This window comes from Acipenser ruthenus, unplaced genomic scaffold, assembly GCF_902713425.1.
Source record: "Acipenser ruthenus unplaced genomic scaffold, fAciRut3.2 maternal haplotype, whole genome shotgun sequence".
In the NCBI taxonomy this organism is placed as follows: Eukaryota; Metazoa; Chordata; class Actinopteri; order Acipenseriformes; family Acipenseridae; genus Acipenser; species Acipenser ruthenus.
Window position 1 is genome coordinate 60,001 of NW_026707833.1, and position 12,500 is coordinate 72,500.

General features: G+C 48.3%; 1 protein-coding gene across 1 annotated transcript in view; it reads left to right on the forward strand.

Moving 5' to 3' along the window:
* Positions 1-5,661: 5,661 nt before the first annotated feature.
* The window catches only part of LOC131728387 (carnitine O-acetyltransferase-like), an 11,383-nt gene continuing 4,544 nt past the window's right edge, over positions 5,662-12,500 (forward strand). The window contains exons 1-3 of the mRNA XM_059019408.1: positions 5,662-5,889; positions 8,953-9,415; positions 10,753-11,136. Of these exons, the coding sequence (XP_058875391.1) occupies positions 8,954-9,415; positions 10,753-11,136 (846 nt within the window). The 5' untranslated portion in view covers positions 5,662-5,889; position 8,953. The remainder of the gene's footprint in view (positions 5,890-8,952; positions 9,416-10,752; positions 11,137-12,500) is intronic.

Sequence of the window (12,500 nt, forward strand, 5' to 3'; positions counted from 1 at the left end):
TGTATGTGTGTGTCTGTGTATGTGTCTGTCTGTGTATTTGTCTGTCTGTGTATGTGTCTGTCTGTGTGTGTGTGTTTCTGTGTGTCTGTCTGTGTGTCTGTCTGTCTGTGCGTTTGTGTTTCTGTGTGTGTGTGTCTGTGTATGTGTCTGTCTGTGTGTGTGTGTGTCTGTGTTTCTGTGTGTCTGTGTGTGTGTGCGTTTGTGTTTCTGTGTGTCTGTCTGTCTGTGTGTGTGTCTGTCTGTGTGTGTGTCTGTCTGTGTGTGTGTCTGTGTGTCTGTCTGTCTGTGTGTCTGTCTGTCTGTGCGTTTGTGTTTCTGTGTCTGTCTGTCTGTGTGTGTGTCTGTGTGTCTGTCTGTCTGTGTGTGTGTGTGTCTGTGTGTGTGTCTGTGTGTCTGTCTGTCTGTGTGTGTGTCTGTATGTTTATGTGTCTGTCTGTGTGTGTCTGTATGTGTGTGTGTCTGTGTTTCTGTGTGTGTGTCTGTCTGTGTGTGTGTGTCTGTGTGTGTGTGTGTCTGTGTGTGTGTGTTTCTGTGTCTGTCTGTGTTTCTGTGTGTCTGTCTGTGTGTGTGTCTCTCTGTCTGTGTGTGTTTCTGTGTCTGTCTGTGTTTCTGTGTGTCTGTCTGTGTGTGTGTCTGTGTGTCTGTCTGTCTGTGTGTGTGTGTGTCTGTGTATGTGTCTGTCTGTGTATTTGTCTGTCTGTGTATGTGTCTGTCTGTGTGTGTGTGTTTCTGTGTGTCTGTCTGTGTGTCTGTCTGTGTGTCTGTCTGTGTATGTGTGTGTCTGTGTATGTGTCTGTCTGTGTATTTGTCTGTCTGTGTATGTGTCTGTCTGTGTGTGTGTGTTTCTGTGTGTCTGTCTGTGTGTCTGTCTGTCTGTGCGTTTGTGTTTCTGTGTGTGTGTGTCTGTGTATGTGTCTGTCTGTGTGTGTGTGTGTCTGTGTTTCTGTGTGTCTGTGTGTGTGTGCGTTTGTGTTTCTGTGTGTCTGTCTGTCTGTGTGTGTGTCTGTCTGTGTGTGTGTCTGTCTGTGTGTGTGTCTGTGTGTCTGTCTGTCTGTGTGTCTGTCTGTCTGTGCGTTTGTGTTTCTGTGTCTGTCTGTCTGTGTGTGTGTCTGTGTGTCTGTCTGTCTGTGTGTGTGTGTGTGTGTCTGTGTGTGTGTCTGTGTGTCTGTCTGTCTGTGTGTGTGTCTGTATGTTTATGTGTCTGTCTGTGTGTGTCTGTATGTGTGTGTGTCTGTGTTTCTGTGTGTGTGTCTGTCTGTGTGTGTGTGTCTGTGTGTGTGTGTGTCTGTGTGTGTGTGTTTCTGTGTCTGTCTGTGTTTCTGTGTGTCTGTCTGTGTGTGTGTCTCTCTGTCTGTGTGTGTTTCTGTGTCTGTCTGTGTTTCTGTGTGTCTGTCTGTGTGTGTGTCTGTGTGTCTGTCTGTCTGTGTGTGTGTGTGTCTGTGTGTCTGTCTGTCTGTGTGTCTGTCTGTGCGTTTGTGTTTCTGTGTGTGTGTTTCTGTGTGTCTGTCTGTCTGTGTGTCTGTCTGTGTGTCTGTCTGTCTGTCTGTGTGTCTGTGTGTCTGTCTGTCTGTCTGTCTGTGTGTCTGTCTGTGTGTCTGTCTGTGTATGTGTGTGTCTGTGTATGTGTCTGTCTGTGTGTGTGTGTTTCTGTGTGTCTGTCTGTCTGTGTGTCTGTCTGTGTGTCTGTCTGTCTGTGTGTCTGTCTGTGTGTCTGTCTGTGTATGTGTGTGTCTGTGTATGTGTCTGTCTGTGTGTGTGTGTTTCTGTGTGTCTGTCTGTCTGTGTGTCTGTCTGTGTGTCTGTCTGTGTGTCTGTCTGTGTATGTGTGTGTCTGTGTATTTGTCTGTCTGTGTATGTGTCTGTCTGTGTGTGTGTGTTTCTGTGTGTCTGTCTGTGTGTCTGTCTGTCTGTGCGTTTGTGTTTCTGTGTGTGTGTGTCTGTGTATGTGTCTGTCTGTGTGTGTGTGTTTCTGTGTCTGTCTGTGTTTCTGTGTGTCTGTGTGTGTGTGCGTTTGTGTTTCTGTGTGTCTGTCTGTCTGTGTGTGTATATATATATATATATATATATTCTTTTTTTTGGGGTGGACAGCTCTGGCCAATCATTTTGCATCATTTTAGGATTGAGAACATAATGTAATATATATATATGAACATAATTTAGATATTTGATTTAACATGGTGATGTAATCAAAGAAACCAGTTACGTGCCGTGACAGAATGGACCAGGGTCGCAGAGTCATCGCAACCCTCCCCTCTCCCCCCTCTCCCCCTCTAAAATTCGAAATAATTAGATGTTGTAAAGGTAATTGTATTTATCAATGTCTATTTATAAGCAATATCGTGTGAAATCCAGCTATCCTCCTAACTGCAAGGATGATTCATGTTTTGGGGTTGCTCACTCCTGATTGGTCAGCTGTCAGAGATGTGACTTTCCCATTGGTTGCTAAAGCAGGGCCTTCAAGTGAGGCAGAGAATGCCCTGGGAGATTTATGGCCCGCCTCTGCTCACTCCTGATTGGTCGCCTGTCTTAAAAAAAAGACATTCTTCGACTCGCCTATTGGTTAAAGTCACTCAAGACCTTCAACTGAAGAGGAGAATACCCTCAACTGTTTGAGTCTAGTCGTTGTTTTAGACTTACGCAGGAAAATGCAGATCTCTTATTGGCTGATCACATCCCCTTCAGGAAACCCCTAGACTCTTAAAAAACCTCTAGTAACCCCTGTAAGTCATCTTGGATAAGGGCGTCAGAGAAATGAACACATAATAATTAGAGTAGTATGCTTCTCTGGATCACACTGCTGTGCAGCGGGAGTCTGATTCCCAGCCCTGTAGATAGACTTTGGTTGAAGGAGGTTTGTAGCTGATTTTATAGTGAAGAGAGCTACAGGATATTGCTGGGAACTGTGGGATATTTAGACAGAGAGATCAGGGCTGGGAATCAGACTCCCGCTGCACAGCAGTGTGATCCAGTCCTGGTTTCACTAGGAGTTTAATAATAAGACACACCTGAGCTTGTTAGCTAGACACACTGGGGGCTGATCAAGCTGGTAGCAGTAAAACCTGGACTGGATCACACTGCTGTGCGATAGGAGTCTGATTCCCATTCCGAGCCCCATTCAGGAGCTCAGTGATACACACAGGGTCTGTCAATGGACGGCTGTGTTTTAAACAGGTGAAAGATAAGATCGCTTCCTAGTTTTTCTCCATTGACGTATTCATCAGGTCAGACTGCATGTTTACCAGTTACTGGTTTGCATCTGATTTCCAGGAAATTATTTTCCTGTGTTTTTTTTTTTTTATTTCTTTATCGAGGGTGTGTTTTGCAAGTCAAATAGAGCATACAAACAAGAGCCAAAGAGTCCAGGTATTTCCTCATGTGGTTGTGCGAGGAATTCTGCACGTCACCAATGTTGGGAAACCAGTGAAATAACCCACTGTCTGTGTGTCTGTCTGTCTGTGTGTCTGTCTGTGTGTCTGTCTGTGTCTGTCTGTGTCTGTGTGTCTGTGTGTCTGTCTGTGTGTCTGTCTGTGTGTGTGTCTGTCTGTGTGTGTGTGTTTCTGTGTCTGTCTGTGTTTCTGTGTGTCTGTGTGTGTGTGTGTCTGTGTCTGTGTCTGTCTGTGTGTGTGTCTGTGTGTCTGTCTGTCTGTGTCTGTGTCTGTGTCTGTCTGTGTATGTGTCTGTCTGTGTCTGTGTGTGTGTCTGTGTATGTGTCTGTCTGTGTCTGTGTGTGTGTCTGTGTGTCTGTGTGTCTGTCTGTCTGTGTTTCTGTCTGTCTGTCTGTCTGTCTGTCTGTGTTTCTGTGTGTCTGTCTGTCTGTGTGTGTGTCTGTGTGTCTGTCTGTCTCTGTCTGTCTGTCTGTCTGTCTGTGTGTCTGTGTTTCTGTGTGTCTGTCTGTCTGTGTGTGTGTCTGTGTGTGTGTCTGTGTGTCTCTCTGTCTCTGTCTGTCTGTCTGTCTGTCTGTCTGTCTGTCTCTGTCTGTCTGTCTGTCTGTCTCTCTGTCTGTGTTTCTGTGTGTCTGTCTCTCTGTCTGTGTTTCTGTGTGTCTGTGTGTCTGTGTGTGTGTGTGTGTGTCTGTGTGTGTGTGTGTGTGTCTATCTGTCTGTCTGCCTGTTTTTGTCTGTCTCTCTCTCTCTCTCTCTCTCTCTCTCTCTCTCTCTCTCTCTCCGTCTGTCTGTGTGTCTGTGTGTCTTAGGAACAGGTAATAAGTCACATCATAATTATTTGGTGCTATATATACTTTTTCATTAGCATAAATAATACAAGTAAAATGACTTTGCACAAGTTAATTTTTAATTTGTAAATGTTATGTAAGTAATTACATTTTCTTTACATTAATATTGTCATTCAGTGATTTCATTTTCAGCCTTTTTTTCTGTTGCTAAGGTTTTGAAATACAACTGCGGACGTATATCATTTTACAACGTGATTTATAAGCACATTAAAAAGTTAATATTGTAGGAAGCGGTCCGTGAAATTCTGGGATTGGAACTAACCGCTCCTCAGTGGGGAAAAAAGGATGGGAACCACTGATATAGAGGGAGATGCTGCTAAACTTTTGTCCACAGCTGTACATGATGTATCGTAATAGAGGTCTGTATCGCTTGTGATACGAGACCACAGCATAAAGAACTACAGCTCCCAGCATGCCTCACCGTTGCCGCGGGTGCAGAGGCATGCTGGGAGCCGTAGTCCTAGCCAGCAAAATTGTATAGTTCATTCTACAGGTTGGTGTGAGAATGTGAGACGATGGTCTTTGATTGATTTGAGAGTGAATGAAAAAAAAACGCGGGAATGGGGCCAGGCGGATGTTTCGACTCAAAAGGTCTAATTAAGCAAACGGTCAGTTCGATTCAGGGTCTGGTTAAGTAACTGAGAGCTCAGCGAGGATGAAAACCAGCCGAACCTGTGCGTGCGTGCGTGAGTCTCTGTGCGTGCGTGTGTCTCTGTGTGTGAGTGTGTGTGTGTGTGTGTGAGCCTTTGTGCGTGCGTGTGAGTCTGTGCGTGTGTGTGAGCCTCTGTGCGTGCGTGTGAGTCTGTGCGTGTGTGTGAGCCTCTGTGCGTGCGTGTGAGTCCGTGCGTGTGTGTGAGTCTCTGTGCGTGCGTGTGAGTCTCTGTGCGTGCGTGTGATTCTGTGCGTGTGTGTGTCTCTGTGCGTGGGTGTCTCTGTGCGTGTGTGTCTCTGTGCGTGCGTGTGAGTCTCTGTGCGTGCGTGTGATTCTGTGCGTGTGTGTGTCTCTGTGCGTGAGTCTCTGTGCGTGCGTGTGTCTCTGTGTGTGAGTGTGTGTGTGTGTGTGTGAGCCTTTGTGCGTGCGTGTGAGTCTGTGCGTGTGTGTGAGCCTCTGTGCGTGCGTGTGAGTCTGTGCGTGTGTGTGAGCCTCTGTGCGTGCGTGTGAGTCCGTGCGTGTGTGTGAGTCTCTGTGCGTGCGTGTGAGTCTCTGTGCGTGCGTGTGATTCTGTGCGTGTGTGTGTCTCTGTGCGTGGGTGTCTCTGTGCGTGTGTGTCTCTGTGCGTGCGTGTGTGTCTCTGTGCGTGCGTGTGAGTCTCTGTGCGTGCGTGTGATTCTGTGCGTGTGTGTGTCTCTGTGCGTGGGTGTCTCTGTGCGTGTGTGCGAGTCTCTGCGCGTGCGTGTGAGTCTCTGTGGGTGCTCAAACATGTGATGTCCATTGTAATGGACACCAGGTCTGAAAGGGTTAAGAGCTCAGCGGGGATGAAAACCAGCCGGACCTGTTTATTCCGGAAGTACGTGTTGCTATGCGGTTGCTATGTTGAAATGCCAACCCTGTGAAGACTTCCCTTTCCGCGCTTATTGTTATAATTATTATTATTATTACTGTGACGACAGCGGCCGTAAACAGCCAGAGCTGAGGACTCGGTCTCCTGTAAAGTAAGGTAATCTGTCTCCCCGAGGAAAATCCTTTATTTCGACTTAAGTTAATTGTATTGTATTAATTTTAATTCCAATATTGCTTCGCTCCTTCACACTTGACAGGGTTATTTAAAGAAATTATCGATTTTCTGCTCTTTTTTTCATTTTTGCATTTGCTGTTACCGAAAATACATTTAATTTGATCGTAAATGCACAGCAAAGTGTAATAAAGCCCAGTGAAAGTTTATAGGGAAGCATTGTAAAGCACAGAGAGGTCTGGTAAAGCATAGGGAAGCATTGTAAAGCACAGAGAGGTCTGGTAAAGCACAGGGAAGCATTGTAAAGCACAGAGAGGTCTGGTAAAGCATAGGGAAGCATTGTAAAGCACAGAGAGGTCTGGTAAAGCATAGGGAAGCATTGTAAAGCACAGAGAGGTCTGGTAAAGCATAGGGAAGCATTGTAAAGCACAGAGAGGTCTGGTAAAGCATAGGGAAGCATTGTAAAGCACAGAGAGGTCTGGTAAAGCATAGGGAAGCATTGTAAAGCACAGAGAGGTCTGGTAAAGCATAGGGAAGCATTGTAAAGCACAGAGAGGTCTGGTAAAGCATAGGGAAGCATTGTAAAGCACAGAGAGGTCTGGTAAAGCACAGGGAAGCATTGTAAAGCACAGAGAGGTCTGGTAAAGCATAGGGAAGCATTGTAAAGCACAGAGAGGTCTGGTAAAGCATAGGGAAGCATTGTAAAGCACAGAGAGGTCTGGTAAAGCATAGGGAAGCATTGTAAAGCACAGAGAGGTCTGGTAAAGCACAGGGAAGCATTGTAAAGCACAGAGAGGTCTGGTAAAGCACAGGGAAGCATTGTAAAGCACAGAGAGGTCTGGTAAAGCATAGGGAAGCATTGTAAAGCACAGAGAGGTCTGGTAAAGCATAGTGAAGCATTGTAAAGCACAGAGAGGTCTGGTAAAGCATAGGGAAGCATTGTAAAGCACAGAGAGGTCTGGTAAAGCACAGGGAAGCATTGTAAAGCACAGAGAGGTCTGGTAAAGCACAGGGAAGCATTGTAAAGCACAGAGAGGTCTGGTAAAGCATAGGGAAGCATTGTAAAGCACACAGAGGTGTGGTAAAGCATAGGGAAGCATTGTAAAGCACAGAGAGGTCTGGAAAAGCATAGGGAAGCATTGTAAAGCACAGAGAGGTCTGGTAAAGCATAGGGAAGCATTGTAAAGCACAGAGAGGTCTGGTAAAGCACAGGGAAGCATTGTAAAGCACAGAGAGGTCTGGTAAAGCATAGGGAAGCATTGTAAAGCACACAGAGGTGTGGTAAAGCATAGGGAAGCATTGTAAAGCACAGAGAGGTCTGGAAAAGCATAGGGAAGCATTGTAAAGCACAGAGAGGTCTGGTAAAGCATAGGGAAGCATTGTAAAGCACAGAGAGGTCTGGTAAAGCACAGGGAAGCATTGTAAAGCACAGAGAGGTGTGGTAAAGCATAGGGAAGCATTGTGAAGCACAGAGAGGTCTGGTAAAGCACAGGGAAGCATTGTAAAGCACAGAGAGGTCTGGTAAAGCACAGGGAAGCATTGTAAAGCACAGAGAGGTGTGGTAAAGCATAGGGAAGCATTGTGAAGCACAGAGAGGTCTGGTAAAGCATATGGAAGTATATAAGCTTGTTAAAAATAACTTGAGAGGGCCAACGCCTTTTTCTTTTCTTCAGGGAAAGGAATCTGTCTGCTGAGGCAAGTTGTTTCTCTCCTTTTAAAGTATGAAAACTAATTATTTATATATATATAGAGAGAGAGAGAAAGAGAGAGAGAGAGAGGGGGATAGTGAGAGGAGGGGTGAGAGGGAGAGAGAGGGGGATAGAGAGAGGAGGGAAAGAGAGAGGGATAGAGAGAGGAGGGGGCGAGAGAGGGAGAGAGAGGGAGGGAGAGAGAGAGAGAGAGAGAGAGAGAGGAGGGAAAGAGAGAGGGATAGAGAGAGGGGGAGAGAGAGAGACAGAGTGTGTTTTTGTCAGTAGGCGTTTTCATTATTAAGCTGCAGTGCACTTACTACAAAACTCCTTAAATCTACTGAAACGTAGTTGAGTTTTATATTTGTAGAAAAGGGACTAATACTAAACTCAAAAAATAAACCCTCATTGTGGTCTCTAAATATTCAGCGTGTTAACCCTGACCCAGACAGTCAAACCACACGTGTTGAAATATATTTCAGTGCCTTTCTGTGCATATAGATACAGCTTGAAAAACAACTCCATATATGGAAGCTGTATAGTTATTAGGGCTGTCATTGAAGATCATTAGTTCTCTCTTCTCTTTTCTCCTCTCTTCTCTCCTCCCTTCTTTCTCCTCTCTTCCCTCTTCTCTCCCCTTCTCCTCTCTCCTCTCCTCTCTTCTCTCTCTCTCCCTCTCCTCTCCTCTCTCCTCTCCCCTCTCTCCTCTCCTCTCTTATCTCTCCTCCTCTTCTGTCTCTCCTCTCCTCTCTCCTCTCCTCTCTCCTCTCCTCTCTCCTCTCTTCTCTCCTCTCTTCTCTCCTCTCCTCTCTCCTCTCTCCTCTCTTCTCTCCTCTCCTCTCCTCTCTCCTCTCTTCTCCTCTCCTCTCCTCTCCTCTCTCTCCCCTCTCCTCTCTTCTCTCCTCCTCTCCTCTCCTCTCCTCTCTCTCCCTCTCCTCTCCCCTTCTCCTCTCTCCTCTCCTCTCTTCTCTCTCTCCCCTCTCCTCTCTTCTCTCCTCTCCTCTCCTCTCCTCTCTCTCCCTCTCCTCTCCCCTTCTCCTCTCTCCTCTCCTCTCTTCTCTCTCTCTCCCTCTCCTCTCCTCTCCTCTCTCCTCTCCTCTCCTCTCCTCTCTCCTCTCTCCTCTCCTCTTCCTCTCTCCTCTCCTCTCTCCTCTCCTCTCCTCTCTCTCCCTCTCCTCTCCCCTTCTCCTCTCTCCTCTCCTCTCTTCTCTCTCTCTCCCTCTCCTCTCCTCTCCTCTCTCCTCTCCTCTCTCTCCTCTCCCCTCTCTCCTCTCCTCTTCCTCTCCCCTCTCTCCTCTCCTCTTCCTCTCTCCCCTCCTCTCCCCCCCTCTCTTCTCTCTCTCCTCTCTCTTCTCTGCAGGATGTCTCTTCCGAATTTCCCAATTCCGAACCTCGACACCACTCTGCAGGAAGCTGGGCGGGTGCTGGGGCTGATCCTGCCCCTGGAGGAGTTCCACAGATACCAGAGCGCCCTCCGGAGGCAGGAGGCCGAACTGCAGGAGATCCACGTCCGATTCACAGCCCGGGCGACCGGCCGGGAAAACTGGTGGACGGAGGAGTTCAAAAACTGCCTCCTGTCCATCCGGGACCCCATCCCCACCTCCACCGCCCTCCCCGTGCTCCTGCAGCCCTCCGCGGTCCAGGGGACCCCCCAACTGGAGGGGGGACCCCAGCTAGCCCGGGCCGCTGCCCTGCTCTGGGCCACGGCCAAGATCCACAGCGACCCCCGGCTTCTAGAAGGAGACGCAGCGCTGGAGCAGACCCAGAGATCAGAGCTGTTCTCAGCGTGCAGAGAGCCGGGAGAGACCAGGGATCAGATCAAGGTAGCTGAGAGACACTCAGTGTTTGATTGCTGACTAGAGCACAGGGTTTGACTATAGCAGCTAGACTAGAGCACAGTGTTTGATTGACTATAGCAGCTAGACTAGAGCACAGTGTTTGATTGACTATAGCAGCTAGACTAGAGCACAGTGTTTGATTGACTATAGCAGCTAGACTAGAGCACAGTGTTTGATTGACTATAGCAGCTAGACTAGAGCACAGTGTTTGACTATAGCAGCTAGACTAGAGCACAGTGTTTGACTATAGCAGTTAGACTAGAGCACAGGGTTTGATTGACTATAGCAGCTAGACTAGAGCACAGTGTTTGATTGACTATAGCAGCTAGACTAGAGCACAGTGTTTGACTATAGCAGCTAGACTAGAGCACAGTGTTTGATTGACTATAGCAGCTAGACTAGAGCACAGTGTTTGATTGACTATAGCAGCTAGACTAGAGCACAGTGTTTGATTGACTATAGCAGCTAGACTAGAGCACAGTGTTTGATTGACTATAGCAGCTAGACTAGAGCACAGTGTTTGACTATAGCAGCTAGACTAGAGCACAGTGTTTGATTGACTATAGCAGCTAGACTAGAGCACAGTGTTTGATTGACTATAGCAGCTAGACTAGAGCACAGTGTTTGATTGACTATAGCAGCTAGACTAGAGCACAGTGTTTGATTGACTATAGCAGCTAGACTAGAGCACAGTGTTTGATTGACTATAGCAGCTAGACTAGAGCACAGTGTTTGACTATAGCAGCTAGACTAGAGCACAGTGTTTGATTGACTATAGCAGCTAGACTAGAGCACACTGTTTGATTGACTATAGCAGCTAGACTAGAGCAGTGTTTGATTGCTGACTATAGCAGCTAGACTAGAGCACAGTGTTTGATTGACTATAGCAGTTAGACTAGAGCACAGTGTTTGATTGACTATAGCAGCTAAACTAGAGCACAGTGTTTGATTGACTATAGCAGCTAGACTAGAGCACAGTGTTTGACTATAGCAGCTAGACTAGAGCACAGTGTTTGATTGACTATAGCAGCTAGACTAGAGCACAGTGTTTGATTGACTATAGCAGCTAGACTAGAGCACAGTGTTTGACTATAGCAGCTAGACTAGAGCACAGTGTTTGATTGACTATAGCAACTAGACTAGAGCACAGTGTTTGACTATAGCAGCTAGACTAGAGCACAGTGTTTGATTGACTATAGCAGCTAGACTAGAGCACAGTGTTTGATTGCTGACTAGAGCACAGTGTTTGATTGCTGACTAGAGCACAGTGTTTGATTGCTGACTAGATCACAGCATCTCTCCCTCCTCTCCTCTCTCTGCAGATCTACCCTGACAGTCTGCACGCAGCCCTGCTCTATCGAGGCTCTGCGTTCCCCCTGCAGCTCCTGTCCCAGGCTGAGGACCCCCTCCCGCTCCCCCAGATCCACAGCCAGCTGCTGGGTGCCGTGAGGACCCCTCCCGGGGCGTCCCTGCCGCTGCCTGCTTCCCCGTGCAGCCTGACTGCCCTGGAGAGACCTGTCTGGCACGCTCTGCGAGAGGACCTGCTGTCCCGGGGGGCGGGGGGGTCCCTGAGGACCCTGGAGAGCGCTGTGCTGGCGCTGGCGCTGGAGGACTGTCCCTCCCCGGACCCCCGGGACCCCGCGGCCGCGCTGACGAGCATCCGACTGGGGAGCCCCGAGACGAGAGGCATGAGGCACTACGACAAGGTGCTGCACCCCTCGATAGAGCTGTGGAGGGGAGGGGAGTGTAGTGCAGGAAAGTGTAGGGTAGGGTAGGGTAGTGTAGTGTAGGGTAGTGTAGTGTGCTGTAGTGTAGTGTGCTGTAGTGTAGTGTAGTGTAGTGTAGGGTAGTGTAGTGTAGGGGAGTGTGCTGTAGTGTAGTGTGCTGTAGTGTAGTGTAGGGTAGGGTAGTGTAGGGTAGGGTAGTGTAGGGTAGGGTAGGGTAGTGTAGTGTAGGGGAGTGTGCTGTAGTGTAGTGTAGGGTAGGGTAGTGTAGGGTAGGGTTGTGTAGGGTAGTGTAGTGTAGGGTAGGGTAGTGTAGTGTAGTGTGCTGTAGTGTAGTGTGCTATAGTGTAGTGTAGTGTAGTGTGCTGTAGTGTAGTGTAGTGTAGTGTAGGGTAGTGTAGTGTAGGGGAGTGTGCTGTAGTGTAGTGTGCTGTAGTGTAGTGTGCTGTAGTGTAGGGTAGTGTGCTGTAGTGTAGTGTAGTGTAGAGTAGGGTAGTGTAGTGTAGTGTAGGGGAGTGTGCTGTAGTGTAGGGTAGTGTAGTGTGCTCTATTGTAGTGTATTGTATTGTATTGTATTGTATTGTATTGCATATACAGCTGTGACCAGACCCCTCTATAGAGATGCTGTTCCTCTCCTCTCTTCCTGTCTGTCTGTCTCTCTCTCCTCCTCTCCTCCTCTCCTCTCAGGTGTTGAATCTGGTTGTGTTCTCTGATGGTTCAGCGGGGCTCCTGTTTGAACAGCTCTCCCCCTCCCTCTCCTCCTCTCCTCCTCTCCTCCTCTCCTCTCAGGTGTTGAATCTGGTTGTGTTCTCTGATGGTTCAGCGGGGCTCCTGTTTGAACAGCTCTCCCCCTCCCTCTCCTCCTCTCCCCCTCCCTCTCCTCCTCTCCTCCTCTCCTCTCAGGTGTTGAATCTGGTTGTGTTCTCTGATGGTTCAGCGGGGCTCCTGTTTGAACAGCTCTCCCCCTCCCTCTCCTCCTCTCCTCCTCTCCTCTCAGGTGTTGAATCTGGTTGTGTTCTCTGATGGTTCAGCGGGGCTCCTGTTTGAACAGCTCTCCCCCTCCCTCTCCTCCTCTCCTCCTCTCCTCCTCTCCCCCTCCCTCTCCTCCTCTCCTCCTCTTCTCCTCCTCTCCTCCTCTCCTCCTCTCCTCCTCTCCTCTCAGGTGTTGAATCTGGTTGTGTTCTCTGATGGTTCAGCGGGGCTCCTGTTTGAACAGCTCTCCCCCTCCATCTCCTCCTCTCCTCCTCTCCTCCTCTCCTCCTCTCCTCTCAGGTGTTGAATCTGGTTGTGTTCTCTGATGGTTCAGCGGGGCTCCTGTTTGAACAGCTCTCCCCCTCCCTCTCCTC